Source organism: Podarcis erhardii, assembly GCF_964252035.2.
Source record: "Podarcis erhardii genome assembly, chromosome: 4".
Classification (NCBI taxonomy): Eukaryota; Metazoa; Chordata; class Lepidosauria; order Squamata; family Lacertidae; genus Podarcis; species Podarcis erhardii.
The window spans coordinates 29,858,894-29,886,406 of record NC_138508.1 but is presented as its reverse complement, the minus strand read 5'-3'; the positions used below and the strand labels follow the sequence as shown (position 1 = coordinate 29,886,406).

The 27,513-nt window shown below is 38.9% G+C and overlaps 1 protein-coding gene across 3 annotated transcripts in view; it reads right to left on the bottom strand.

Moving 5' to 3' along the window:
• The window catches only part of NBEA (neurobeachin), a 350,651-nt gene that overhangs the window by 231,281 nt on the left and 91,857 nt on the right, over positions 1-27,513 (bottom strand). For 2 of the 3 annotated variants that reach the window (XM_081860054.1, XM_081860055.1), the window contains exons 30-33: positions 16,468-16,906; positions 12,176-12,330; positions 10,354-10,480; positions 3,139-3,266 (exon numbers count right to left, since the gene is read on the bottom strand). In XM_081860054.1, coding sequence (XP_081716180.1) covers positions 3,139-3,266; positions 10,354-10,480; positions 12,176-12,330; positions 16,468-16,906 — 849 coding nt within the window. Of the gene's footprint in view, positions 1-3,138; positions 3,267-5,635; positions 5,690-10,353; positions 10,481-12,175; positions 12,331-16,467; positions 16,907-27,513 lie in introns of all 3 variants that reach the window. The other variant, XM_081860053.1, reaches the window with a different exon arrangement.

Here is a 27,513-nt window from a genome sequence, read left to right as displayed (position 1 = left end):
TATACCATGTAGTACAGCCCACTATACTGAGTCACCTAGAAATTCAGGTCACTGCTTGACCTCCTTGGCACTTTCAGGGCCAGCTGCTCCAATCCCAGCTAGTTTACATCATTGCCTCTTATGCTCCACTCTCCTGCCTCCCCTCCATGTTAGTCAAGAACCCTGAGGAGATACAAGTGTTATATTTTTCCTTGAGGTAATCTGGTTTTAGAAATATATCAGCCGTTTGTTTATGGGATGTGACCTTTTAAATCATAATGGCTTGGAGTCAGGTTTATTTGAAAGATCGCCTACTTCGATATGTAGCTATCCAAACCTTGAGATCTTCCAAGAGAGTCCATTCCACTGTTTAACAGCTGTTATAGTCAGAAAGTTCTTCCTGATATTTAGTCAGAATCTCCTTTCTTGTAACTTTAAGTCATTGGCTCAGGTCCTACCCTCAGGAGCTGGAGAAAACAAGCTTGCTCTATCTTCCATGTGACAGTTCCTTAGATATTTGAAGATGGCTATCATAGCTCCTCTCTGTCTCCTCTTTTCCATGCTAAACCCCTCAACCATTCCTCATAAGACTTGCTTTCCAGACCTTTCATCATCTTGGTTACCATCCTCTGCATACATTCAAGCTTGGGTGATATACACATATAGTTTCATAATGAATCTTTATCTAGGATAATTTCACCCCATGAAATACCCAGAGTTTGTCTCAGCAATGTCTCCTTCATGACCTACATCTAACCCTGTTCAGATCGCATTGAATAATTGATACCTCATAACAAGAAGGATAACATGACATGTACTTCAGAGACAGCTGGGCACAGACTGCTACTATCCAAAAGGCAGAACATTTAGAAGTATTTAGGTCAGGATTTCTTTTAAAAGGCATTTCAAGAGCTTAGAGCTTTCTTTGAACATCAAGGCATAATAACTGTATTTTGGTTTTCTCTGTCACACAGATATCATCTACTCCAATACAAATTCCTTAGCTGTGTCCTGTTAGATGAATCAATGAAGCTAAAAATTAGGGATGAATGAATATACGCCATTCATGTAAGACCCGTTTGGGTTCCATTGGAGTTTACAATTGCAGACCAAGTCCACCCCTCAGCCAATCCCACTTGCCTGCCTCTTTACTTACAACTAGTCTTAATATATGGTATTTGCTGGCATCTTCCTCCTCCTTAGTCTCAATGTTGCTTCTGTAGAACTTGAAAGCATAGAAGAAGATAGGGACTAAACTAGAATAAGTGGCTCTGCCTGTTACTGAACCCAGCTCCACATACTGTTGGGCTCTATGCCTTCTGCCCTACCTGCCCCAATGGGTACCAGCCACCCTACTGAAGAGAGAACAGAATGTGTTCCAATTAATCATCAGTAAGGGGGTTATTCTGGTGATTCCACACCGCCCCCCCCCCAAGAATGTCTGACCTTATAAATTTCCTGGTACAGTGGTACCTCTGGTTAAGAACTGAATTCCTTCCGGAGGTCTGTTCTTAACCTGAAACTGTTCTTAACTTGAGGTACCACTTTAACAAATGGGGTCTCACACTGCTGCCACACCACCACCGCACGATTTCTGTTCTCATCCTGAAGTAAAGTTCTTAATCCAAGGTACTACTTCCAGGTTAGCGGAGTCTGTAACCTGAAGCATTTGTAACCTGAAGTGTTTGTAACCCGAGGTACCACTGTATTAGTTTGAGACCACAATTTCTTGCTATGATGGACGCTACCTTACAAACAAGATATTGAAGTTCAAAGTAACCTGCTGATTTAAAATACAGAGATACAAATTATAAGACATAAATAAAAAGACACATTATCTTTCAGATTTTAGATATGTCTGTTTATTCAAGTATCAGATGCAACTGCACTACAATGGATTGTTAAGATCTGCTACTATGCATTGCAGGTAAAGATTTTTCTGTCTCTAACTGGACATGGGACAATGCTTGAAGCAGATTGTGCTGCGACCAAAATGACCCCCCAAATCCTGTGGTAACAGCTGCTGCTTAGTTCCTCCTGTGTAGTGCTTCTTCCTCCCGCCCCAATCTCTCTTGTCAAACAGTATCTTCTGCCAAATAGCATGGAAATTGTCAAGACCCTGAGCACTGCCTCCACTGGAAGGCAAGCATGTTAATGTCTATTGTGAGCATCTCTTTAACCTTTCATCATTCACATTCAATCATTCCCTGAACCTGACTGCAGGCATACTTATGTAATACAGCACCTCTTCAGGTATATTTAACTAAACAAGATTTTTTGTATAGGAAGCATTCAGTATTCCAGAGAGTACAGAGGCTGGAAAGCCACATTCAGGTATGCCATTTCAGCACACATCTCTTATGTCAGCATCAAGTAACACAATGAAAAGCCCTGCAGAGCATATGCATCAAATTCCATTGAGCTATAGAGAATACACACAGTAAGCAGAATCCACGTTGTTTCTGCTTATGACAGAACTAGTACTGTATGCAATTGAAAAAATATATCCCTGCTGTGAAATTTATAATAAAATTTAATTTATGGATTTCTTTTACATTATCAGCTACTGCGGCAAGTGCTCGAGAAGACCTATTTCAATATATCTCTATATAAAAGTTAACTGAGATAATTAGCAAAGATAAGCAGATACTCAGTTACTTCATTAACTGCCTGGTGTCAATGAATTCTCAAGTGCAACTGGCTATTTTTTTTTCAGTCCCTGTGAAAAATGAGAGAATGGGTGGTAAAATGTGTAAAGTGATGGATGGGGGAGGAATCAAAATTTCACATATACAAGCATAGGCTCTGAACTGGTGGTGATTGACTGTCATGGACCATTTGGGTGCAGAGGAATGGTGGCTACAGGTAGTGGTTAGTGAGAGGAGAGTTTAACCACGATTCTAGTTGGAACAACACACAAAGCTGAACCTTGGCCTAGCTTCCAAGGACAGGGTAGAACAAAGCAGCTGCAATCTCCTCTTTGGGAGCCAACAAGTTTGCACTAAGCCACAGTTTGGCTCAGTGTTACATGTGAAGATGGCCAATGCATCGACACCAGATAGCATATATGAATTATGTTGGAACTGAAAAATTGGTCGAGATGTCATAATTGCAAGCTCTACTTCTTTAAAAGAATGAACAATAATGATAAAGTATTACCTTCTATTAGAAGCTCTTGTCCGTGACTGCCCAGCAGAGTACGAGACAGGAAAGGGGCAAAATCCACAAAGATTTCCCGAAGGAGTGGGGCCACTTTTTCCAAAGCTCTCTCAAGCTTTGCAGTGATGCTGTTGAAAACAAAGTACATTGTGTCTAGAAATACAAGCAACGCAAGATATCACACAACTTATTGATGCTTCCCAGAATTTGAGGGATGTACATATCCACAGTTAAAATCAATGGGTCTACACTAAGTATTACTTAGCTAGATATCACCCACAGTAATTAAAATAATTTAAGCTAATACAGGTATCACCAAAGTGACAAAACCTCCTGCATAATATGTTATATATACTAAATAAATCAGAATTTATCATTTTCTGTTTTCCTCAAAAGAGATAATATATGGATATGTCTGCCCTTCATACTGATGCATTTATACCATATAAGCAATTTAAAGTTTAATCCATTTTGTGTGTGAGTGCTAAACTTTATTCGGAAAAACCTTAGTCATGATTTCTTTGAAATTAGTCCTCCCAAGTTCAGTTGCACCCATTTCATGTTAAGTTATACTCAGGATTGCAGCCTTGATTTTCTTAGGCCACTTGACTAAATGCTGGGCTTTTCTTTAGCATGTGCTCAGGAGTGTGCAGTTAAGTTGGTTATTTATGCTAAAGTAAAGCAGTACCAGATTGGGAAAGTGCATGTAGACCATCCCTATCAGAGGTATTTTTGTTTTACGTCAAAAGACCCAAAAACCTAGCCATGGCCAGCATTTTGCATCTTGTGCCAGACACAAACATATCAGACATTGACCATTTCAATTTGTCAATCAGGTTTCTTTTTAAACATCAACAACACCACCTCAGGCAGTGCTATTTTTAAAGAAGAGTTTGCGATGGTTTATTAACTTGTTCAAATGTTAAAATCCCACAGTTTCTAATGTACAAATTAACTTAATTTGGCATTCTTTACAAGTGACATGACAAATATATTACAACTGTCCCATTCAAATAACCTTTCAAACATTGGGTCATCAATTATTGCTTTATTTATGCAGTGTATACATTGTATGTCCAGTTCCTAGTCTCATTTTCTAGTCTGATGTCCTTGCAAATCATAGCCAAAAAGTACTTTATTTTTGTAAGACATATGAACTTAGTAGAAGAAGAGTTTGGATTTGATATCCCGCTTTATCACTACCCTAAGGAGTCTCAAAGCAGCTAACATTCTCTTTTCCTTTCCTCCCCCACAACAAACACTCTGTGAGGTGAGTGGGGCTGAGAGACTTCAGAGAAGTGTGACTAGCCCAACGTCACCCAGCAACTGCATGTGGAGGAGCGGGGAACCAAACCCGGTTCCCCAGATTACGAGTCCACCGCTCTTAACCACTACACCACACTGGCTACATTCCTTAGGAAGGAATGTAGAAAGTGCCTTATACCAAATCAGACCATTGGTCCATCTAGCTCAGTTTTGTCTACACTGAAAGGCAGTAGCTCTCTGGGATTTAAGGCAGGTGTCATTTCCAGCCTTATATGGATATTCAGGGTTTGACCCTGGGAACACCTGCATACAAAGGACATGCTCTTCTTCTGAGCTACAGGCCTTCCCCATACTGTATTGTCTCTACCCACTCGATTGCTATGAATTGTACAAATATTACCAAACACTAAAGAGGGAGAAGCAAAGAGTAGTTAAGGAAAACACCATTTCATTAATTTTAAAGTTTATTTCCTCTTTTCCACGTGTTCTAGGCAGATTACAAATATATATAGTATAACAAAATGAATACAATCATTCATAAGGTTAATAAAACATGGCATGAACTGCTTCTTTAAATAGATAATGTTAACCAACTTGGAGACGGATATATTTGGGCTTCTTTTTATTATGTTGTTTGTTTAAATAACTATTAAATGGAAATAATTTATTAATAATGGCAAAATAGCCACTGCTAGGTACATCCTGTATGCTTTTAACCCAATAAAAAGGAAAGCAACTTTAAATTACCACTACCTATTAACAGTGGTGCAGAGAGGGCTGAATTTTGTGGCTGAAGATGAGGCTCCAAATGCCTGGCTAGAGAGCAACAGATGAGGAGACAATGATGGCGAACAGACCAAGTGTCAACATGAGCATCTAAAGGGGTCCCAATAACACTGTTGAGAGTCTAAAGTTAACTAGTTGCACCACTTCCCATAAGCTATCTACTATAAATGCAAAGCCATTTGACTTGTTTTTATGATGTAGCAGGTCACAGAAACTATGTATGCTTAGGACAGCTAAAGCAGAACTACAGATGATGCACATTTGTAGTTGGAGCTGACAGGCTCTCTGGTCATCTTTGCAGAACCACAAGTTTGCAAAACCACCCAGGACTGGCCTAGACAGTTCAAAAACTATATAATGTTGTTCTATTAATATCTGAACTGTCCTGGATCCCCAGTGGCCAAGATTTCACATGCTTTTTTTGGGACTGGAAATTTATTTTTACCTTGAATATAGGAGCTCATCACAACTGGATAGTTTTTGGTGCATTTGTGAAACCCTAACATAAAAACAAAATAAAACAACTATTGCATATTTAAGAATCAGAAATAGATGTGAGAGCATTGTATCTACCAAAGGCCAGACTGGATTCCACCCGAGGAGGGGGGGGGGGTGTAATCCATGTGGCAACCACAGTAGATGGTTCAGGAAGACTGATTTGGGACGCAAAGCTATCAAGATGTTATCAGGAACTGGTGACCATTACCCCATGTGGTGAGCCATGTAACTGCAGTCTCTCCAGGTTTGAGGTCTTGTAAAAATAAGCCCAGAACTTGTATATCCCATAGTTACTTAGTCTCTGTTAGTAGGCAGTTCTATTAGTAGAACATAGGACTAAACTCAGTACTGAGCCAGGTCCCAGTGCAGTTGAGAATTCAAATGAGAATTCCAATCCACACCATAGGCTATCTATATTATTATTATTATTATTATTATTATTATTATTATGCCCTATACCCATAGATCTCAAGGCAGTTCTACATATAGCCGGAGACGAGCTCAAGCCATCTCTCTTCCACTACAGTCATACCTTGGGATACCTCGGGATGAATACGCTTCAGGTTGAGCGTTTTTGGGTTGCACTCAGCAGTGACCTGGAAGTAACGGAACGTGTTACTTCTGGGTTTCGCCACTCGCACATGCGCAGACGCTCAAAATGACGTCGCGCGCATGTGCAGAAGCAGCAAAACGGGACCCGCGCAGGCGCGTGTTACATTCGCTTCAGGATGCGAACAGGGCTCTGGAACGGATTCCGTTCTCATCCAGAGGTACTACTGTACTGCAATGCCATATCAGAAAGAGCATATTAATATGAGAACAGTCTCTTAAATATAAGCATTATCTATCTTTTTATCATCCTACAGGACTCAGCTATTCCACTGCTTAGCAATAGTCATCCTTACAAGAACAATCTTTAAAACTGCTAAGGCATTGCTGGATTATAATGGAGAAATGCCTGCATGCTCATGCCTGCAACTCTGTTTTATAGCCCTCCTAGAAAAGAGCATTATGAAGCAAATTGTGCAAAAACAATTCTCAGAAATTATCTGAGAGATAAGCCAGCCCCACTGCTTCTGCCTTTCAGACTTTTTAGTAAATCAGTGAAGTCAAGGCTGTGATTAACATGGGAGTTGTTTTGGCACCAGGTTATTGGAATCCATGGGATCCTAAGACCTGCTGTTTTCCCCTACCCTTTCCTGTACTTTTCTTTCCTGTTTCTGCCTCATTTTCAAGGCCTTGGGATCTCCACAGTTCTAAAGACCTACATTTTGTAACTTCATAATGTGAAAACTTTGCAAAGACGCTATGCAGGCGCTTACATCCAGGCTCTCACGAAGAATTCAGTGTATAGTAAACTTACAATAAAATGGCATACACGTCTACTGAGAAGCAAATCTCTTTGTATTCAATGGTGCTTACTCCAAGCGAGGTGGGTACAAGATTTCAGCCTTGGCTTTTTTGTGAGGTTAGGGTCGAAAGGTTCATAGTGAAGGGGTCAGTACTGCTGCAAATAAAACATAACTTATAAGCAGCTTACTATGTTCAAAGTCAATTTATAAAGGAGGGATTTAAAATCAAATCATACTTTTAACACAATTAAATTATTATTTAACAGAATTAAATTTATTCTATTACATTTTTAAATCCTGTTAGCTATTCGCAATGGTTTTGCCATTTGGAAAATGGAAGCAGGTTTTATTTATTTTTTACTGTGCAGTTAGGGAAAACACAGAATGTATGTTTTTCCTAAACATTTTGCCTGTAAAGGTAAACCTGTAAAACTGAAAAAAAAAAAATTAACTGGAGGCCCAGCTCCAGTGGCTACAGGCCTAAACTAACTCCTCTTAGGAATCAATCCAACCTGGGAATAAGCTCAACTGAACACAAGTGGGGCTTACACACAATATTTAAGCCAGATTGAAGCCTTGGAGTTATACTAATCTGAAGGGGTGAGGTCCCAGAGAAAAATATTTTGCTTTCTAGTACAAAGACATATTATTCTAGTTAAAGAAACAAACATTTGATGTGAGTTTCCTTTCACATCCATTTTAGACCTCCTTCTGTCTCTTAGCAACAATCAGGTGGAGAAGAGTAGGCTGAGAGTTGGTGACTGGGTCAAGGCAGGAAATGAGCAAAACAAGCATGAAAAAAGTGAATTTAAAATGTAGAACTGCACGTGCTCAGAGTATTTTATTTTTGTTTATCAAGGTTGATAAATGTTTTGCAGGAGTTTTGCTGAGTTGCGAAACTACACACACATGGAGTATTTTGGGTAGTCACAAGACATATTTTGTGGCACTTTATTTCAAGCATTCATTTTGGGGGGAGCAGGGGCCCTATTATGGGAAGTAAACTAGAGCCCCCTAACCACCTTGGACCAAGAGTATATTTTCTCCAACATAGTTCCACTGAGCATTTATTCTGATACAGCTATCAAAACCTATCCTAAAGTTACCCCCCACTCACCCAATAATGCTCACTCAGTTGTTATAAAAACACATGGAAATATATACATGGAATCAGGGCCACCCCACCAATTAGCCTCGGAGAGGCAGTTGCTTCATGGCGTAGGCTGGAGACAGATCTGCCCCCAGGAGCACACTGCTCGCTGCCTCAGCAGCAGGGGAGGCAGAGGGGATGGTGGTGGAGGATGAGGTGGGGGCGGCCCCATTTTCTGTTTTGCTTCAAGTGGCAAAATGTCCTAAGCCGGCCCTTCATGGGATATCCAACTGAGTAAAGACATATAAAGCTTGTATTCTTTGTGATTATTGGAATTTTCCCTTGGGAACAAATTAAAAGCATGTATATAAAACTGGCCATTACTGGAATTTTATCTTCCCGAAGAAGCGTTTTGTTTTCATTGTAACGTGCTCACAAAAGCAATGTCATTTTTACCAGAAGTGTCACAAAACAATGCAGAAGGGGAAAGATAAAGAATTATGCTGATTGCTGATTGGTTTTTTTCTTTGGTTTGTGTGTGGCGTTCTCAATCTAAAAATGGCATTAACAAAAATAAAAAAAATGAGAATTACATACAACTTATCACGTAGGGAAGAAGGTTTATAGCCCATGCAACATATATCTCTGGAGACATAGAAAAGGGGTTTAGCAATTGAGAATTAGAAATTGATTATTTTGCTATTTAAACTAAATGCAACTGTGCAGTTTAGAGGCCATAGGAAGAGGGAAATCTTTAAAAAAATAAGGTTGTCTTAATATATACTTATGGAAAACCATGTTTTATGTAAAATCCAATGATATTTTGAATGGTGAAATAGAAGAAAATGTAAAGAAACATAGGGGAAACTTCTACTTATTAGCATTTTTAATCACAGAGGAAACACACTTCTGAAATTAATGCTTAAATAAATACAGTTCAACAATCACAAAGTGGGAATCAATAGACTATTCCCTAAGCAATATAGCTATTTTAATATCCAAGAGAGCCAGCCAGAAGATGACATTCCAAATGGACTATCAAAAAGCCTGTAACACAATCTTTGACTTGCTAATAACGGGCTTTTTTCTAGATTGATCAGTGAGCAAGGAGAAAATTAGGCACATAATCCGTTCATATTTTTTTTACAGTTATTTGACTAAGATTATAAAATTTGATTGGCTATCAAGACACAGAAGAGCAGCTTGTAACAAACATAGTTTTACACACTATTATATTTCAATGGAAGCTGGCCATCTGCCCTGCAGTAACCCTTTTCTCACATTCAGTAAACCTAAAAAAGGTGCAAAATATATCAATCCCTTTGTAATATTTGCACTAAAATCCCCTCTGAAATCAGCCAGTTAGGATTTATTGGGAAAGGGGAAAAATACATTCTTTTCTATGATACAGTGCAATCTATGATACAGTTACAGAGCTCCTAAGAAAGGGTCATGTAGTCCAGCCCTCTGTACACCAAGGCAGGATTCTCTATATTGAGAAATGTACAATTGAGAAATTGTAATCTCTAATTACCCGTCTATATTTTTTCTAGGCAACACGATCCATTTTAAATTGTCAGGAAGATCATCATAAATATTTAACCCTCCTGTGACCTAAGTCCATTGCCTCTTGTCCTGTTCTCAATAACAATTGATATTTATGACAACCAGCTTACATTTGAAGATAATATTAATCTACTTTATTTCCACCTATTTTTTGTCTCCAAGACATTATGGAGCAGATTTGGCCAAACTGGAATCTGCTAGTCACTTCCTTTGCACTGATAAGCACAAACATAAACTCCCAATTTCCACAGAATATTTTATATGTTTCATTTTTACCTTATTTATTTCTAAATTTATATATCAGTTTTCCATGAAAATATATGAAGGCAAATCTAGTTGTCCGAGAAAAAGGAGCAGGCTGGTTTCTGTTATGCATGGCCTAACTTTTTATTTTATAATGTTAAGAGTTCAATACCCTTTAAAATGCCAAATTAAAAAAATGCAAATCAAAGGTTTTCAACTGGTAAATGTATAGCTATTCTATCTTAATTGTGAGTCTATATTTCTGCTTAAGGGCATATAGGACATTTAGCTGGATGAAACAAAGATCTACCTAGCCCAGAACTCTGTTCAAGAATCCTTGTAACGAGCAGGTTCTAGGTGGTCCACTAGAAACTGCCAACCGGTCCATCTCCTAGAATAATTTATAAACTATACCTCATGTTTTCAGCTGAATCCTCTGGCATTGGTGCAACTGTCTGAACAGCTGGTAGGTTCTTACTGGTAGCACCATTCACAAAACTAGAGGACGACGATGACGATGACGATCCAGAATCCACTGCACCTATCCCCAAAATAGAGTACATTCAGTCTGAAAAACAATGCATCAACTTCACAGTAAATAAACATATTTTCGGAACATCGTAACTCAGGAACGAATGACTTATTTTTTTTTACAAATAGCTCATGAGACAAAAATTAAGCAGAAAAGCTTCCCCCAATGTAAGGTGCTGAGAACTAACCTACATTAATCGTGCTTTAGTCACACTGAAATCAATGGCTCTTAAATTAGTCAAAATTTCAGTGGGATTAAAGTCTGGATCCATCTGAATGTACTCAACCAGAAAGTACTCAAAAAAGTTTCATAAGATTAAATTTATTCCCTTTCACATCCTGAGGTTAACACCCTGCTATATATATTTAGACTATTTCAAATTCCTCCCATAACAATGTAATGACTGCCATGGGGAAAGGGGGACTCAATATCAAATTATTGTACTGGGGAGGGGCTAGTAAAGATAACTTAATCTACAAGAGTCTACAATCCAAATGACGGGAAAGGGTTACATACATGGCTCAAAAATATTCTCCTTCAAATACTATTTTCCAAACCGTTTCCTGTTGTTTAAACATCCATCATGATTTAAATACTAAAATTAAAAATCCAGGTCTAAACTATTGTCATCCCCATATGACAATTCACTACTCTAACTCAGCAATACAATCTGATTTCTCATTAAAAAATAACAACAACCTACGAAACATTTTCAGTATCATACAAAACTACTTTAAGCAGAAAAGGGGAATTGGGGGACAGAAAATGTCTCAAACAGTACAATCCTTTGCATGTTAACGCAATTTAAATTCTGCTGTAATCAACAGCAACACGACTTGCTACCAGGAAAGTGTGGCTTGAACTGCATCCTAAATGACTAAAGTGAAATCTTCACTCTGCAGTAAATTGTTCAGTGCTATGTGCTGGTTGAAAGAAACCCCCCTAGGAAATATTATAAGCTGGGCAGCATCTGGATGTACTGAGAAAAGCTGCCTAGAACAGGCTAAAATTACTATGGACATTATTGTTGGCATATGTTTGCAACTGACATATAATACATACAGGGTAAATGAAAAGACATGAAAGAAAAGGATATAATTTACCCAAATGCAGCTAGCATAGAGCAAGCAATCATCCACAGTTATATTGAAATACATGTACAGGGCCTTTGATTAACAATTATGTTATTAAACATCTGAAAACCCCATACAACAACATTTTCAGAATAGTTATTCCAGTAAATATTTCAAATGGGAAATGAGAGAAATGGTAGCAATTATCTCCCCCATATTTTTTTTTAATGAATGCCTACTCAGGTAGATTCAAGCATAAGACAACTTACACTAAATCAATAAAAAGTCAAGGACTCTGAGACTTCTTAGAGAAATTTGCAGGCAACCGGCACATTATAATACAATTAAATGTTTCCAGTGAGCCACAATATTTTTGTCCTTTTTCTACAATTGACTAAATTGCGTAGACAATTTTGGAAGATCAGATGGATCCAATGTAAAATGCAGTATGTTTGCTTATCAAAATGGTTCAGCTGGAGATAATCTTGTGCCTGAGCAGGGTTAGAGAGTGAGAATGCTTAGAGGCACTTACTACAGAAGTACTTCAAACACAAAAAGATACCAAAATTATACCAACAAAAACAGGCAGAAAGAAAAATACAAGATTCACAAAAATATCTAAGGGCAATACCTGTTGTATTAATCATACTTTTTGGTGTAGCTCCTGTAGCAGCAAATATATTAGGTGTGCTACTGGGTGGGAGTCCACCTCCAGCTGTGGCAGTTCCAACTGTGGTCACAGCTAGGCTTCCAGGAGGAGGTTTTTTCACTGGCACTACAACACTCCTGCAGAGGAAGAAATAAACACAAAATCAGAAAAGGTTACTGTGACAACTGTATCCCACCTCAATCCCCTTTGTGGAAAAGGGCCAATTAATGTTTATGTTCTAGAACAGAGTAGTCAAACACACGGCCCAAGGGTCACATGTGGTCCCCAAGGCCTTTTTTGGCGGCCCTCAACAATATTTGGTGCCCCCTCCAGTCCTCACACCGCTTTTACAAAGCTTGGTAAGCAAGGTAATGGGCTTTTGAGGTTCCCTGATAGGGTCCTAGACTTCTCCGGCCTCCTTCCCAAAGTCAGGTTAGAGCTTCCCCAGCCTTGGGAAAGCAGTGTGAAGGCTGGAGGGGTTTTCCAAATTTTGGCCGTGCTCCTCGCCCCACAATGCAGTGTGTGGCCAGGAGGTTCTGTGTCAAAGTACTCTCCCGGGCCACTTGGTATGGAAAGTTGGACTGCCCTGTTATAGAGCAAGGGTGGGGAATGCTTTTCAGCCTAAGGGATATATTCTCTTGTGGCAACTTTCTGGGAGCAAAAGTAGCCAGAGCAATGGATGTGTACAGCAGGTTACATTCCAGTCACACACATGCCAGAGGTCTCTACCCAACCACCCAAATCCATAGCTATCTATCCACCAACTAGGCAAATAAGAGACATTATCAAAGTTCAAAGGATTCTTCCAGCCAGGAAAAAGCATTTGAGGTGGCCATGGAGGCATGTGGCCCATGAAGAGGATGTAATCTAGGGAAAGTCCAAGGACTCTGGAGGGCTGCATTCAGACCCTGGGCCAGAGGGCACCCATTCCTGGTATAGTCGCTACAATTTCTGACTCCAGGTTCAACCCCTTTTCCTGTAAGGACACATCATCAATCTTAATATATTCAATATCACACAACACACACGCACAAGTGATGATTAATTTTCACTAGCTAATAAGAGAACTAGATTGTCTGTATTAGAGTAAACATTTGTTGGAAACATAAATCAGTGACAAAATAAAAGGTGCACACACACAACTGTGCAGTATAACATAAAGCTAAAAATAATAATACATGAATTTGTGCAACAGGCAGAACATCCAACTGCGCATGTTTCAGTTTCAAAGCATAAAATAACAATCAAAATACAGCAAAGAGAAATTTAAAATTAGAAGTAGTATTTAAACTGAGCCATTTAATTTTTTTAGATACAACAAAAAGCACACTTTTAGAGCAAATGATACTTTCAAGGGCCTGAACACACAAAGGCCACAATCCAAAGACCCTATTTAGATGTTCAGGCAGGCTAGTGAATTCTTTAGAGTTTAAAATGCTATTGCTAAATGGCCAAGGCAAACAGTTCATATGCTTACTCATTACATATGTGGTCACGAATATATGTAGAACAAAAGATTTAGTACTTTGAGCAATGAAAACCTTGAATAAAACACAAATATTTTCAGAATTAGTGTATTTTTAAAGTACTCTGAATGCAGTTGGCTTTTACATTAGATGTGTGAAAGTTATATGAAGTTCCCAGTTAAATTGTGAATGAACATCTCCCCCCAAAAAGGCAGTTGTAGAATCTAGAGACTAAAATGCACACCATGAACAGTTTCTCCCCCTGCTTCTCTCCTGTTAATAAATCACTGTAGTTTAAACAACATTTTGGAGGCTTAGTGGAAAAATGGGTGAAAACTGCTTCCAAATAACATGTGCTCCATGTTGCTATGTTCTCTTTTAGGGAACCTGCTTTTTAAATTCATTGAAGTTTAAAAAGCAGTTTGTAAATTGTTGGTGCTGGGTTTATGGAAGAAACAACAACACACTAGTGTACATACTTTTAGATCATGATCTACAAGTATATTTTTACATCTGCAACCTCTGTATTTTTTTAAAAAAAAGGTTACTTTAACAACCTAATGCTTTCAAGCAAGACATAGCCAATGCAGAGTAATATACCAGACCTCTTCTCTGTGGAAGACTAAAAAAAAGATTTTTTAAATGTATTTTTTTATTAAAGATTTCTTGGTTTACAAAGTATGTAAACTCACTAAGTTTTTTTTTATAAAAAAATTAGTAACTGTGACAATATGTAGTATATGCATATTTGTTAATAATGTAGAGAAAAATATAAAAAGAGAATTCGTTATGTTTACTCTAGAACAGTTGTAAGTCTAGAGCAACTTGTGCTTCTACAAATATGGTCCACACATTATTTTGATGTGATTTTAAGATGAGTCCAGACTCTAAGGCCAGAGAAATCTGTTTATATAGCTCATAATGTAATTACAGCTACCTTAAGACAGATGAGGCAGAAGGCAACAATATATTGAAACTGATTGAAAAATGCAGTTGTCCAGAAGCACTTGTGGGGAAGAGGTCTCTGAAAAGCTGCTCAAAGCTTCAGAGTTTGAAGTGAAATTTTTGATGTTGTCACTCTCAATCTATTGAATGGCTGACGGACAATCAAACCCGTCTGGCTAGCTGGCAGCTCATTTTGCTGGCAGGTGGCAAACAATTAGACACACCAATTTGTGCCTCCTGATGACATTAAAGCATGAAACTAAGTTGTATGCAGGGCCTAGTGATTTGTGTGAAAGCATTTCAAAAATAATACTCTTTGCCGTGGCAACTCATTTCAGACTGCCACCTTCCATTATGGCTTTGAGTAGTGAAGACGACAGACTTGAGTTACGTGCAGTGCAAGGGCGCTTCTGTTCAATCCGTCATCAGCGCCCCCCGAGACCTCAATCCCTCCTTTCATCAATATCACCTCATCATTTACATTCGATAGTACTTGAACTGCTGAATACATTAACTACACAGAAGACCTATTCCGTAAGATACGCTGAAACATGTTTCTCTGCTTCTACATTTCCAATTCTGTGTACTTTAAAATGAATTATAATGTCCATAATGTTTCATAGGACAGCACTGTTAAGATTCTACCACTTCTGTTTCTTCAACATATTCCTTTCGTCATAACTTCTGTATGATTATGAGCACTTAATTTCTGTGTGATTTTGGACATTTAAACATTATTATTTTTTACACTTTATTATTAAACTAAGCAACTGGAGGGAAAAACACCTGGCATTTAGATACTTTAATGCTCTAAAAAATAAATAAATCCCTGCGGTGATTTGAAAATTTGCAAGAACCACCGCAATCCTGCAGAGATAGAGGTTTAGAATACTAATAATGAGATTGTTAAGACTCTCTAGCGATATCAAAGGGGCTTGAATAAGCCCATGGCCAGTAGCTGCATGCATAGTTTTGGAAAAATAAGTTTAGCATATTTCTTGTTAAACCAACACAGATGGTCATGTCAAACCCCTTTTTTTAGCATTGTGGGAACTATAGTGAGCAAACCTCATTTCCTCTATCACACATGTGGAGAACACATTAGCGGTTACCCACTATGGTTTAGCATGATGTGTGAACTGAGCAATACCATACACAGTAGGAACTACAGCAATGAACTTTAAAAAGAAAACACTTGATTTGCAAATACAGATCAACACGCATAATGAATTCTCTCCAAGTGCATTACGACTATTTTAACAAGTGTTTGAAGTTTCCTTTATACTTCCTTAAGTTTATAAATGATAATAATATTACTAATTTTATTATTTGTACCCCACCCAAATGACTGTGTTTCCCCAGCCACTCTGGGAGATGCATCTTTTAATTACACCTTCTTTCCTTCTCGTTACAATAACAGTTAACAACAGACGCATGGCAAGTGGTAAGGGTCCAGTGAATAAGGTTCTGATTGAAAGACTGCCTGATGCAAATGGTCTCAAAGCTAACTATGAAAAAATTAAGTGGCTGACACTGTGAAGACTTTGCCTTAATATTTTTTGGCTCTTTTCTTTCACTTTTGTATTTCAGGATGAAAAGCTTTGTTTTATGTTGAGGAAAGTTATAGCTTTATAAAGTAGATATGTTCATTGACTACTAATTAGACTTAGCTGTTATAAGACACAATTCAATCCAGATACCTTTCCTGTAAACAATAGGGACTGTTTATAGTAAGGCAGTGCACATAGATGTAAACCAGCTGTATTTTCATTGCACAGTCTTTATCAGCATATTACAGACAATATATACGTTCAAGTGCCAATATGAATATATCATAGTAAGTGAATCAATCATGTCATATACCTGTCAAAGGAGTGATACTGCATTGGGAGAATAGGCTGAGCTTCTCTCTTTAGTGCAGGATCAGGGTACGGAATAGGATCAGGCCCACATTCTGCAATTTCAACAGGAGCTGCCACCAGACTTTTTAATATTTCCTTGACATTGATGCCCTTGCTTTGGCTGATACTTGATATTGAGGATGCAGGTTTCAGAATTTCACTGGGGCTTTCTGTTAAACTTTCCTGAGATTTCTTCACCTCAGAAGACAAAGTAGACAATAGTTCACTCATGGCATCAGGACCTGTGCTTGTTTCTAAGTCTGTCCCGTTCAAGATACTGGGCATTTGCTCCTCTCCAATTCCAGAATCAGTATGAGGAATGGAGCTTTCCAGCTGAATATCTTCAACTGGCGTTGGAGTTTCTTTTTCTTTTATATTATCTGGAAATACAGCAGGAGTCTCTGCAAAACAAAATTATTTTTAAAAAACTAAGCTTGAAAATTAGCATTCCTGTATCAATAATCTTTTATCAATAGAGGACAAAACTCTAGGTGTGCTGGTAGAGGCACACCTAAGAGGCACACCATGATGAACATGTTATGAAACTGAACTCCAGAGCCAGCCTAAGACATTTTGGTACCTCAGGTAAAAGACAGGATGGTGTGCCACATTCCTACATAGAGAAGCTGACTGGAATGAGAGTTAAATCTTCGTTTTACACTAGTAACAGGTTACTGTACTCCACCACACTTGAGAGCAACAAGGTAGTTATGGGGTTTTAAGATAGGCCACCTACCTGGCACACACAGTTCTGACCTCTAAATAAATGAGTCCAGGTAGCTACAACCTGCGTACTTGCTTCCTCTTTCAAAAAGAAGCCACTGAACAATTTCCCAATTCAAATGATCTATAGCATTCCAGAAACAGGAATTCCAGATCTTAGGGATAATATTATTCTCTACTGTTATATTTTCATTTTTTGAGCATATGGTAAAAGACAAACTATTTTTTTACATAATTATGTGAAAAATATAGATTCTCTCCTGATTCAAGAATACCAAACATTCCAAATGGCTTCCTACCATCCTACCCACAGCTGCACAAGGAAATCAAAGATATGAGGACTCTCCATAACTGAGGACAGCCTAAATTATGAGCCAAATAGTTTGCTAAGTAGATTATATGTAAACTAAGAGCTAAATATCACAAATGTAAATATTACTTATTTGATTTCAGTCACATTTAGTTTTAAGAATGCTTAAAATCAAACATAATAGCACTTCGCCCTATTTCCTGAAACTGACAAACATATTCAGTAGCTAACATTTCAGCTTAATTCACTGCATTTCTATCCTCCCTTCCTCCAAAAAGCTCGGTGTGGCATACATGGTGTTTCTCCTCATCCGCACAACAACCCTGTGAGGCTAAGATAATTCACCTGGATCAAAGTCAACCAGTAACGTTTGTGGCTGAATGAGTAGTTGAACCCAGGTTTTTCTACTCTTCAGTGCAATACTTACACCCCATTCTTGTAATATGTAAACAACTTCAATGTACATTTTTTTTATTAATAATAACTATTACCATAATTTACTTTCTAAACTGCTGGCCATTTTATTTATGACAATTTTGTGAAAGGCTCTCTCTAGACATATTTATTAACAGGAGCAGCATTTCTATAGTACTTTCCCTGTGAGTTTAAAGAGCTGCACATATATTATTTTAGTAATCCTTGCAACAGGCCTGTTGTTGTTTAGTTGTGTCCAGGTAGGCCAATATTATCATCTTCATGCTGTAGACAGGAGACTGAGCTCAAGAGAAAAGCAGCTTGCTGATGGCCAACTGGAAGGTGCATTGCTGAAGTGAAATTTACATTAAGGGTTTCACATCACACTCTTTAACCACTGTACTACATCTCATTTGATCCTACTAAGAACAATTGTTTTATGTCGACAATTTTTCAAAATATCAGAAATCCCCAGTCAAGCTTAGGAAAAAGTTGCTCTATCATAACACTACATTGTTGCAAAGGCCTATAAAAATTTACATTAAAAAGTCTGAAGAAGAAAGGGAGAGGGAGAGAGAACTCAAATTAAGCAAATTGGAGCAAACAAAGTGCAACCAATTAAACAACTAACCTTTATAACTCCAATGGAGTAGTCTCAAAATGATTTTAAGGGGAGATCTCTGGCAACAGAGTATAGGTAAGGTAATTGCAAATATTTCACCTGTGTGGTTTTCAAGCACCTAAAACAGCTGTGGAAAGGGAGAAAGGGACTTGCTACTATGCTTTGACCCTTTTAAATTCACCCATCCCCCATTCCCCTAGCCAATTCTGATCTTCTTCAGAAGTCAAAGGATATGGAACATAGCAACTCCATCTTCCCAAGCCTTTATCCCATTGTAGTGAATGAATGGTGTACGCTGCCACAGAGACTGGAACCTCTGCATGAGTGTTAACAGGCAACACCTCAGCAGACTAAACAATCACATAACAGAAGAGGTGCTCATGCCTCACCTTTCTCAGGATGCCAGAGCAACCATATTTTTTATTTCAGAAATAACCTTTTTTCCTTTCTGTTAAGATTTCGGAATTAAACGCCAATTTTCTCTATTTCATAAAACCGTGTGCCTCTGATCTTTGAGTTTTATCACAAAGTTGACTTTTTACACCTACTTAGGTACAAGGAAAACTAAAGAGGGGCAGCAGCAAAAATGATAACCAATTACATGTGTTTAGGTTATAATTTATAAACCTGCTGTCAAAGCTTTCAACGATCCTCATCAGTTTACTGTAGCATTAAGACATAGCAGTAGACAAAGGAAGGAGAAATGCTAAACCTGGTAATTTTAACATTGTCTGGAAGAAAACAGTTGGGTACCAGATGCCTCTTTCCTACCATTTTTCACTGTAATTGCAGAGTTCATTTATTACACCAAAGCAAAAAAATAATGACGTTAGTTAAGTAAATTGGTTTCTGAGATGACCTCATTCTTTTGGGGAAGGGCTGTGGCTCAGTGCTAGAGCATCTGCTTTGCATGCAGAGGACACCAGTTTCAATACCTGGCATCTGCAGGTAGGGCTGGGGATGCCTGATTGAAACCCTGGAGACACCCTGCCAGTCAGTGTGGGCATTATTGAGATCGATGGACTAAGATTCTGATTCAGTATGAGATAGCTTCTTATGTGCTTTTCTCAGCATGCCTTGATTTGCTGAGATTTTTGAAGCATGCTTATCTATTTTTGCCTACACGAATAAATTCAAAAGAGTTGATACGAAGCTATCATTTCAATGATTTATCCAACACATAGGTATTTTATCCCAAGTTGGAAGCTAACCTTCTCTCTTTATGAAAGAAAATAAAAACAGGCTCCAATCCTTTGTCTGGCTCAGCAGTAGACTTGGATGAGGTAGAGTTATCATCTGGAAAGCCATTTCCTCTAGTCCCAGATCGCACAGGCCAAAGAATGTGGCCTTATTGCACCCCATGGACCAGAGCACGCCAGGCACTCCTGTCTTCCACTGCCTCCCGCAGTTTGGTCAAACTCACGCTGGTAGCTTCGAGAACACTGTCCAACCATCTCGTCTTCTGTCGTCCCCTTCTCCTTGTGCCCTCCATCTTTCCCAACATCAGGGTCTTTTCCAGGAAGTCTTCTCTTCTCATAAGGTGGCCAAAGTATTGGAGCCTCAGCTTCACGATCTGTCCTTCCAGTGAGCACTCAGGGCTGATTTCCTTAAGAATAGATACATTTGATCTTCTTGCAGTCCATGGGACTCTCAAGAGTCTCCTCCAGCACCATAATTCAAAAGCATCAATTCTTCAGCGATCAGCCTTCTTTATGGTCCAGCTCTCACTTCCATACATCACTACTGGGAAAACCATAGCTTTAACTATACGGACCTTTGTTGGCAAGGTGGTGTCTCTGCTTTTTAAGATGCTGTCTAGGTTTGTCATTGCTTTCCTCCCAAGAAGCAGGAGTTTCATGACTGCTGTCACCATCTGCAGTGATAATGGAGCCCAAGAAAGTAAAATCTCTCACTGCCTCCATTTCTTCCCCTTCTATTTACCAGGAGGTGATGGGACCAGTGGCCATGATCTTCGTTTTTTTGATGTTGAGCTTCAGACCATATTTTGCGCTCTCCTCTTTCACCCTCATTAAAAGGTTCTTTAATTCCTCCTAACTTTCTGCCATCAAGATTGTGTCATCTGCATATCTGAGGTTGTTGATATTTCTTCCGGCGATCTTAATTCCGGCTTGGGATTCATCCAGTCCAGCCTTTCGCATGATGAATTCTGCATATAAGTTAAATAAGCAGGGAGACAATATACAGCCTTGCCGTACTCCTTTCCCAATTTTGAACCAATCAGTTGTTCCATATCCAGTTCTAACTGTAGCTTCTTGTCCTACATAGAGATTTCTCAGGAGATAGATGAGGTGATCAGGCACTCCCATTTCTTTAAGAACTTGCCATAGTTTGCTGTGGTCGACACAGTCAAAGGCTTTTGCATAGTCAATGAAGCAGAAGTAGATGTCTTTCTGGAACTCTCTAGCTTTCTCCATAATCCAGCGCATGTTTGCAATTTGGTCTCTGGTTCCTCCGCCCCTTCGAAATCCAGCTTGCACTTCTGGGAGTTCTCGGTCCACATACTGCTTAAGCCTGCCTTGTAGAATTTTAAGCATAACCTTGCTAGCGTGTGAAATGAGTGCAATTGTGCGGTAGTTGGAGCATTCTTTGGCACTGCCCTTCTTTGGGATTGGGATGTAGACTGATCTTCTCCAATCCTCTGGCCACTGCTGAGTTTTCCAAATTTGCTGGCATATTGAGTGTAGCACCTTAATGGCATCATCTTTTGAAATTTTAAATAGTTCAGCTGGAATACCATCACTTCCACTGGCCTTGTTATTAGCAGTGCTTTCTAAGGCCCATTTGACTTCACTCTGCAGGATGTCTGGCTCAAGGTCAGCAACCACACTACCTGGGGTGTACGAGACATCCATATCATTCTGGTATAATTCCTCTGTGTATTCTTGCCACCTCTTCTTGATGTCTTCTGCTTCTGTTAGGTCCTTTCCACTTTTGTCCTTTATTATGGTAATCTTTGTACAAAATGTTCCTTTCATATCTCCAATGTTCTTGAACAGATCTCTGGTTTTTCCCATTCTATTGTTTTCCTCTATTTCTTTGCATTGCATTGCTCGTTTAAGAAGGCCTTCTTGTCTCTTCTTGTTATTTTTTTGGAAATCTGCATTCAATTTCCTGTATCTTTCACTATCTCCCTCGCATTTTGCTTGCCTTCTCTCCCCCACTATTTGTAAGGCCTCGTTGGACAGCCACTTTGCTTTCTTGCATTTCCTTTTCATTGGGATGGTTTTCGTTGCTGCCTCCTGTATAATGTTATGAGCCTCCATCCACCATCACTATAGGAGCCAGCAATTACAGAATAGGGCAATGGCCCCTCAAAAGACAGCTCTTCTCAAGTCCTAGAGAGCACTGGCTTCTGTGAGCTTTCTATGACAAGCGTCATTCACCCTGCCACTCTAGTTGGGATCTGGCAGTGTTGACCACTGGATTCAGCTGGATTATTAGACTATTGGGTAGGACTGCAACAGAAGACTTGACTAAACTACCGCCTTGCCTTGTTCCTGCTCTTCAGGATGTGACCCCTGTCATATCAACAAGTGCCCCAGCATCAATCTGGCCTCCCCAGAAAATCTATGCCAGCAGAAGACAGGATCATATCCCAGCTTGAATGCTTGCAACCCGAATTAAGATAAGCACAGCCCTACTCCCAGACTGCTTCAAGCAGGGCCATGTTCACCTTGATCCTATGAGCTGCCTCCCATTTTCTCTATCCCAATGACCAGAAATTATCTTAATCATTGGAAGGAAGTGGTAAGCATCCTCTAGGTCCCAACAAGAGTGTCTTTTCCTGCTGGAATTACTGTTAAGGAGAGGATCCTGGAAGGGTTTTTCTCAAACCTACTGAATAAAAAGTCCATACAAGAGTTTTATCCCTGGTGGAAATGATATTTGTAGCATGTTTCTAGTAGAGCTAGTTCAGTCTGGTAGGAAAATATGCAGTTGTAGGACACAATAGTGCCTTCCTCCTTCCTCTGCTCCAAAGCAAGTATTTAGGCCTTGGGCAGGAAAAGGCAGAGGCAACAGTGAATGTTCCTTTGTGAGGTCACTCCAAAATTGCTCTGAGAACTCAAATCAAATAAATAAAGTTTAAGGCTTTCCAAGCCTCAACTGGAATGCATGCAAGGCATCACTGTTTTGGGGGTGAGTAGTAAGAAATGCATCCCTATTCCTTAGCACGCAAAAATAGTAAAGTAGGTTGCAATAGCAACTGCATAGCAATTTCAAACTTTTATAGTTTAGTCACTTAAAATACATTTTCAATTAAAGCTTTCTTTAGAATCTTCTATAAAAATTATACGTCTTATTAAGGAGTTATGAGCATTGACCAAAAGATGGGAGTGCAAGATTACAAGGATGAGTTTATCAATCATCACACACAAAAACAAGTTCTAAGTGAAATCAACGTCAAATTCACCAGAACATTCACAATGACAATACAACAATAGAAGAATGATAATGGCAAACATTTAATGAGGGTTTTGATAGTATATTACTATTAGTCTTATAACTAGAACAGGGAATTAACCTGACTCACACTTCTGCTGTTAAGGTCATACCATCACAGAAGGACCACCATTGGCACTCCAGCAGGCCAATCCTAAACATATTTTTTTCTGGAAGAAAGTTCCAGTGTGTCCAATTGGACTAACTTTCAGGTAAATAAAATTAAAGTTGTAGTAGCAGGTGCAGCATTGGCTATTAAAGTTACAGTCAACTAGGTTAAAATGAAATTAAATAGCACAGAGACTCATTCTGGAACCAGTGCAAATTCCTAATTTAGCAGCAATAAACCTTATTGACTGATTGCTTAGCCCATGCAAGAATAATGGTTACTCCAGTGGTAGGCAATGACTGATAATTAGGAAATCCAGACCCAAAGCATTTTTCTGCCAATGAAACTAACAACTCTTGTAAGGGTCTATCAAAAAAGGTTTTAACAAGTGCTGTCCTTCATATTCCTACCAAGTTCTGCAGCAGAAGTAGCAGAAGTTGGCAGGCTACTGTGTGGAAAGCCACTAAGAAGTCCATGAAGATCAATGGGGTCAAATCTTCTAAATTAATTCCTAGGCATACAATGTCCAGCAAGGCTGCTAAAGAAATTTCTGTCCCCAAAGCAGCAAAGAAGTCAGATTGGCACTGCTGAAAAATGATGAGTCATCCAAGAATAGCTGCACTTATACAGTAACCACATCATAAAATCACAGCATGGGAGATAAAACAATGTCAATATGTGCAGCTGGATATGTAGCAAATCTGCTGCAAATCAATGGTATAAATTATTTTGCTGCTGTTTATGTACTTTTTAATGCCTGAGATGTATCCTTAATTTTGCAATATATTTGGTGGTTTGACATGTTTTATTCTTGGGTTTTTGTTCACTACCTGGGATATTTATTGATACAAATGATTTTAAAAGGGATCTAACTGCTGTCTCCATTAAGGGTAATGGAAAGCTGCCCTCATTTAAGAAAGAACAATTCCCAAAAGCAGCAAGACCAGCCTTTACTGACTTTGATTATCCATGATCAGCCATCTAATCTAAGATTCTACACACTACTTAATTCATTATCTAATGTAGCTGCTTACACTTAGTAGTAATCCACTAGGTCAGATGTCCTCAAACTGATCTACATGGATCGCTAGCTGTCTGTATGCTCTATTCATAAGGTACATGGATAGAATGTGGAGCTGTCAAGATTATCTCAACTTGGCCCTCAGTCTAGGGCCTGTGATTTTGATAATATGGCACTGGTTTTGATGAGGATGCAGGCACGTGTTATTTTATTTTTCTTTATATTTAATCCAAAAGTTAACCAAGTATTCGTTATACAACAGAGAACAAAGCAAAGCAAAAACTTAAGTGGTCTACCAAGTCCCACAATTTTTAATAATGGGGGCACCCAACTTTGCGAAACACTGCATTAACTAATTTAGATCCAAAACTTTATTGTTTCATATGGATGAAGTACTGCAACTCTGGTCTCCAAATAACCTCTTAACCATATTTGGGATATTGTAAATAGATGGTGTCATTTTGGAAACATTCCTTCTGTTAATCTTCTTGTTTTTGTATCCTAGGAAGGTAAGTGAATCCATCAGATTGTTATTTGACCTCTGGTCCTAGGGCAAATCTGGACCTCCATTTGGCCCATAGACCTGTTTCAGGCAAGTCACACTCACTTGGCCTACATTTCACATTACATATGGGGCAGTGCTTTGCCGACTAATAGTGGTTGCAAAGTCCTTTGTGCAGTGTTTCTGAAACACTCAACAACCAGGCGATTGTGATAAGCTTGGGAAGTGCTGTACAGAGCTTTTTGCAAGCCTTATGTTTTTTTTTATTTCTTCAATAATTATTGAAGTGTATTCAGGAATAGAGAAAGAATCTCCAGTGTCGTGGCTGTTTAACTAAGTATAGTTAATTTCCAACAACTGCTATGGTCTTCTTGGTCAGAATGATCATACCTTCACTTCTGAAGTTTTCATTTAGTGGGGCCATTCTTACCTGCAGAGGTAGGAGGAAAGCATTACAGAGGCACTTCAGACTATTGTCAGGTACGCCACCCTTTGGGCAGAGATGATTTGGCCACAGTACTCCATGCTCTGGTAACTTCCAGATTGGATTATTGCAATGTGCTCTATGTGGGGCTATTCTTGAAAATGACTCAGAAACTGGTTCAAAGGCAACTGGCTGGAGTTGCCTTTAGAACTCATATATATATAACTCCTGTTCTAAAACAGTTGCATGCATGTTTCTGAACCCAATTCAAGGTGCTCACTTCAGTGCTTACAGCCCCAAATATTTGAAAGACCAGCAGACATTCTATTGGATGGCCTCTTGGAACAGTTATTTTTCACTATCTTTTTTTCCTAACCACACACATGAAATTTTATGCACACACACTGCTATGGAAAAAGGAAAATACTTTCTATCTAGGTCTCTAAATCATATACAAGATAGTGATTTGCAAATGTTTTAATTGTGATCCCACCAGATTAGGGTACTTCACACACTCCACTTGTAGACTTTTTGCTGGAAAACCTTATTTGTCAATATTCAAAACTGATTATAGGGAAGGGAAACAAATTTATTAAAATAAGGAACTGCTTTACAGCAGATCAAACTACTGGTCTGCCAATATCTTCGTATTCTGTCCATCAACCACTCTCTAATGTCTCTGACTTATGTCTTTCCCAGCTACCTGAGCCCCTTTTATCTGAAAGGATTAAGGGATTGAAGCTATGTCCTTCTGCATGTAAAATATTTGATTCAGCACTGAACTACACCATTACTCAGGCACTGCAATTTCACATAGCTATCAGAGTAGCATGCTCACAATCTAGAGTGCCTCACATATCTATGGCAATATCTGCCTGTTGGGATCTAATTGAAACACTATCATCTTAATAATTGTAGACTATCCATAAGCTTGTCTACCAAAATGAATTAATGACCTGAAATGTAACTACTGGCCAATTCTTTTTACAATAAAAACACAAGGTTCTAGAAGTTCCTGAAATGGTATCCAATTTTTAAAAACAGTACTTCCTGTGACAGGACTTGGTCTACTTGCAGGACCTCCAGAACCTTCTAGATAGAATGCTGAACCTTGAAGACAGGAATACTTTCCCTTGAACAATATTATCTCTGATTTTAAGAGAGACTGGGTCTTTAGTTGGTTGAAGGATATCTTAAACAGACTGATCAGAGCTACTAGCAGTCTAGATAGTCGGCAATAACTAATTGTGTTGAAGCATTCCTATGCTAAACACCTTTGTCAGTAAAGCTTCTGTCTAGAAGACTCTATCACACAAAACTTCATACCCAAACACCTCCCCTTTCCTTTCCCCCTTACTACTAGATATGTATTGCAGCCTGATTTCCCTCTAATGAATGAGTATTTCTATCACTTGCATAGGTGCAGAGAGCTGCTACTGCTTCCTAGCTTGTGGGTCAACTTCATCTCATCTTAGTCTTTGACCTTTTCTGTTATCATGTCAGATACAGAGTCAATATAAGCCTTTGCAGGAGTAATAATTTCTTGTATTAATTTGTCATCTCTTTCTCGCTGTTTATTTTTTGAGTTTAGCTTCTTGAAAAAAACTGGGGCTTTTCAGTTGACTGCAGAGAGTCTCTTAAATTAAAAAAGTAAACCATCTTTGCTGTGAGTCTTGGAGTACCTGCTCTCTGCTTGCAGGCCTTTTCTCTTGTCATGGTCAGATCACTTCCTGTTGAGATTTAGGCTTTCAGCACCTTTCCCCCCTCTGCAGCGGCATGGAACCTATTAAAATGCTCCACCCTCAGAGGCTAATGGATCCAGTGAGTTTCCAGACAGCTCTGGGGGATTTTCCGGCTGATAGAACTGGTTCTCCTGTCAAAGCCCTGGCCAAACTCTGGAATATCAGAATGGCTCAGGCTGTTGAAACAATTGCCCCTGGGTGCTCTCTCCCACTTCCTGGAGTCCTTTTGGCTCCCTGGTATATTGCAGAGCTTAAGGTTTGTTTTTGGTTTAGAATTATTTTGTGTTCTCATTTTTTGTTGTGAACCGCCCAGTGATCTTTGGATGAAGGGTGATATACACATTTAATAATAATAATAATAATAATAATAATAATAATAATAATAATAAACTAAAATGCACTAAGCATTGTACATGTTCAAAGAGGAGAACTGTGCTGTTACATAGGTGCACCATGCTGCCTGATCAGGTGGTGGAAGCTAAATATAATGTGATATAAAGAAGAAGAAAGCTGTGAATACTGTCCTTTCCTGCTGTAAGAGAGCAAGATGGTGTGTGTGTGTGTGTGTGTGTGTGTGTGTTTGACTGTTCCCCCTTGTGATATCAGAAGTTTAGCTCTTATTGCTATCTCCGGTCGCATAGTCCTCCTCATTGGCATTAAAACAACTGGATGCTATAATC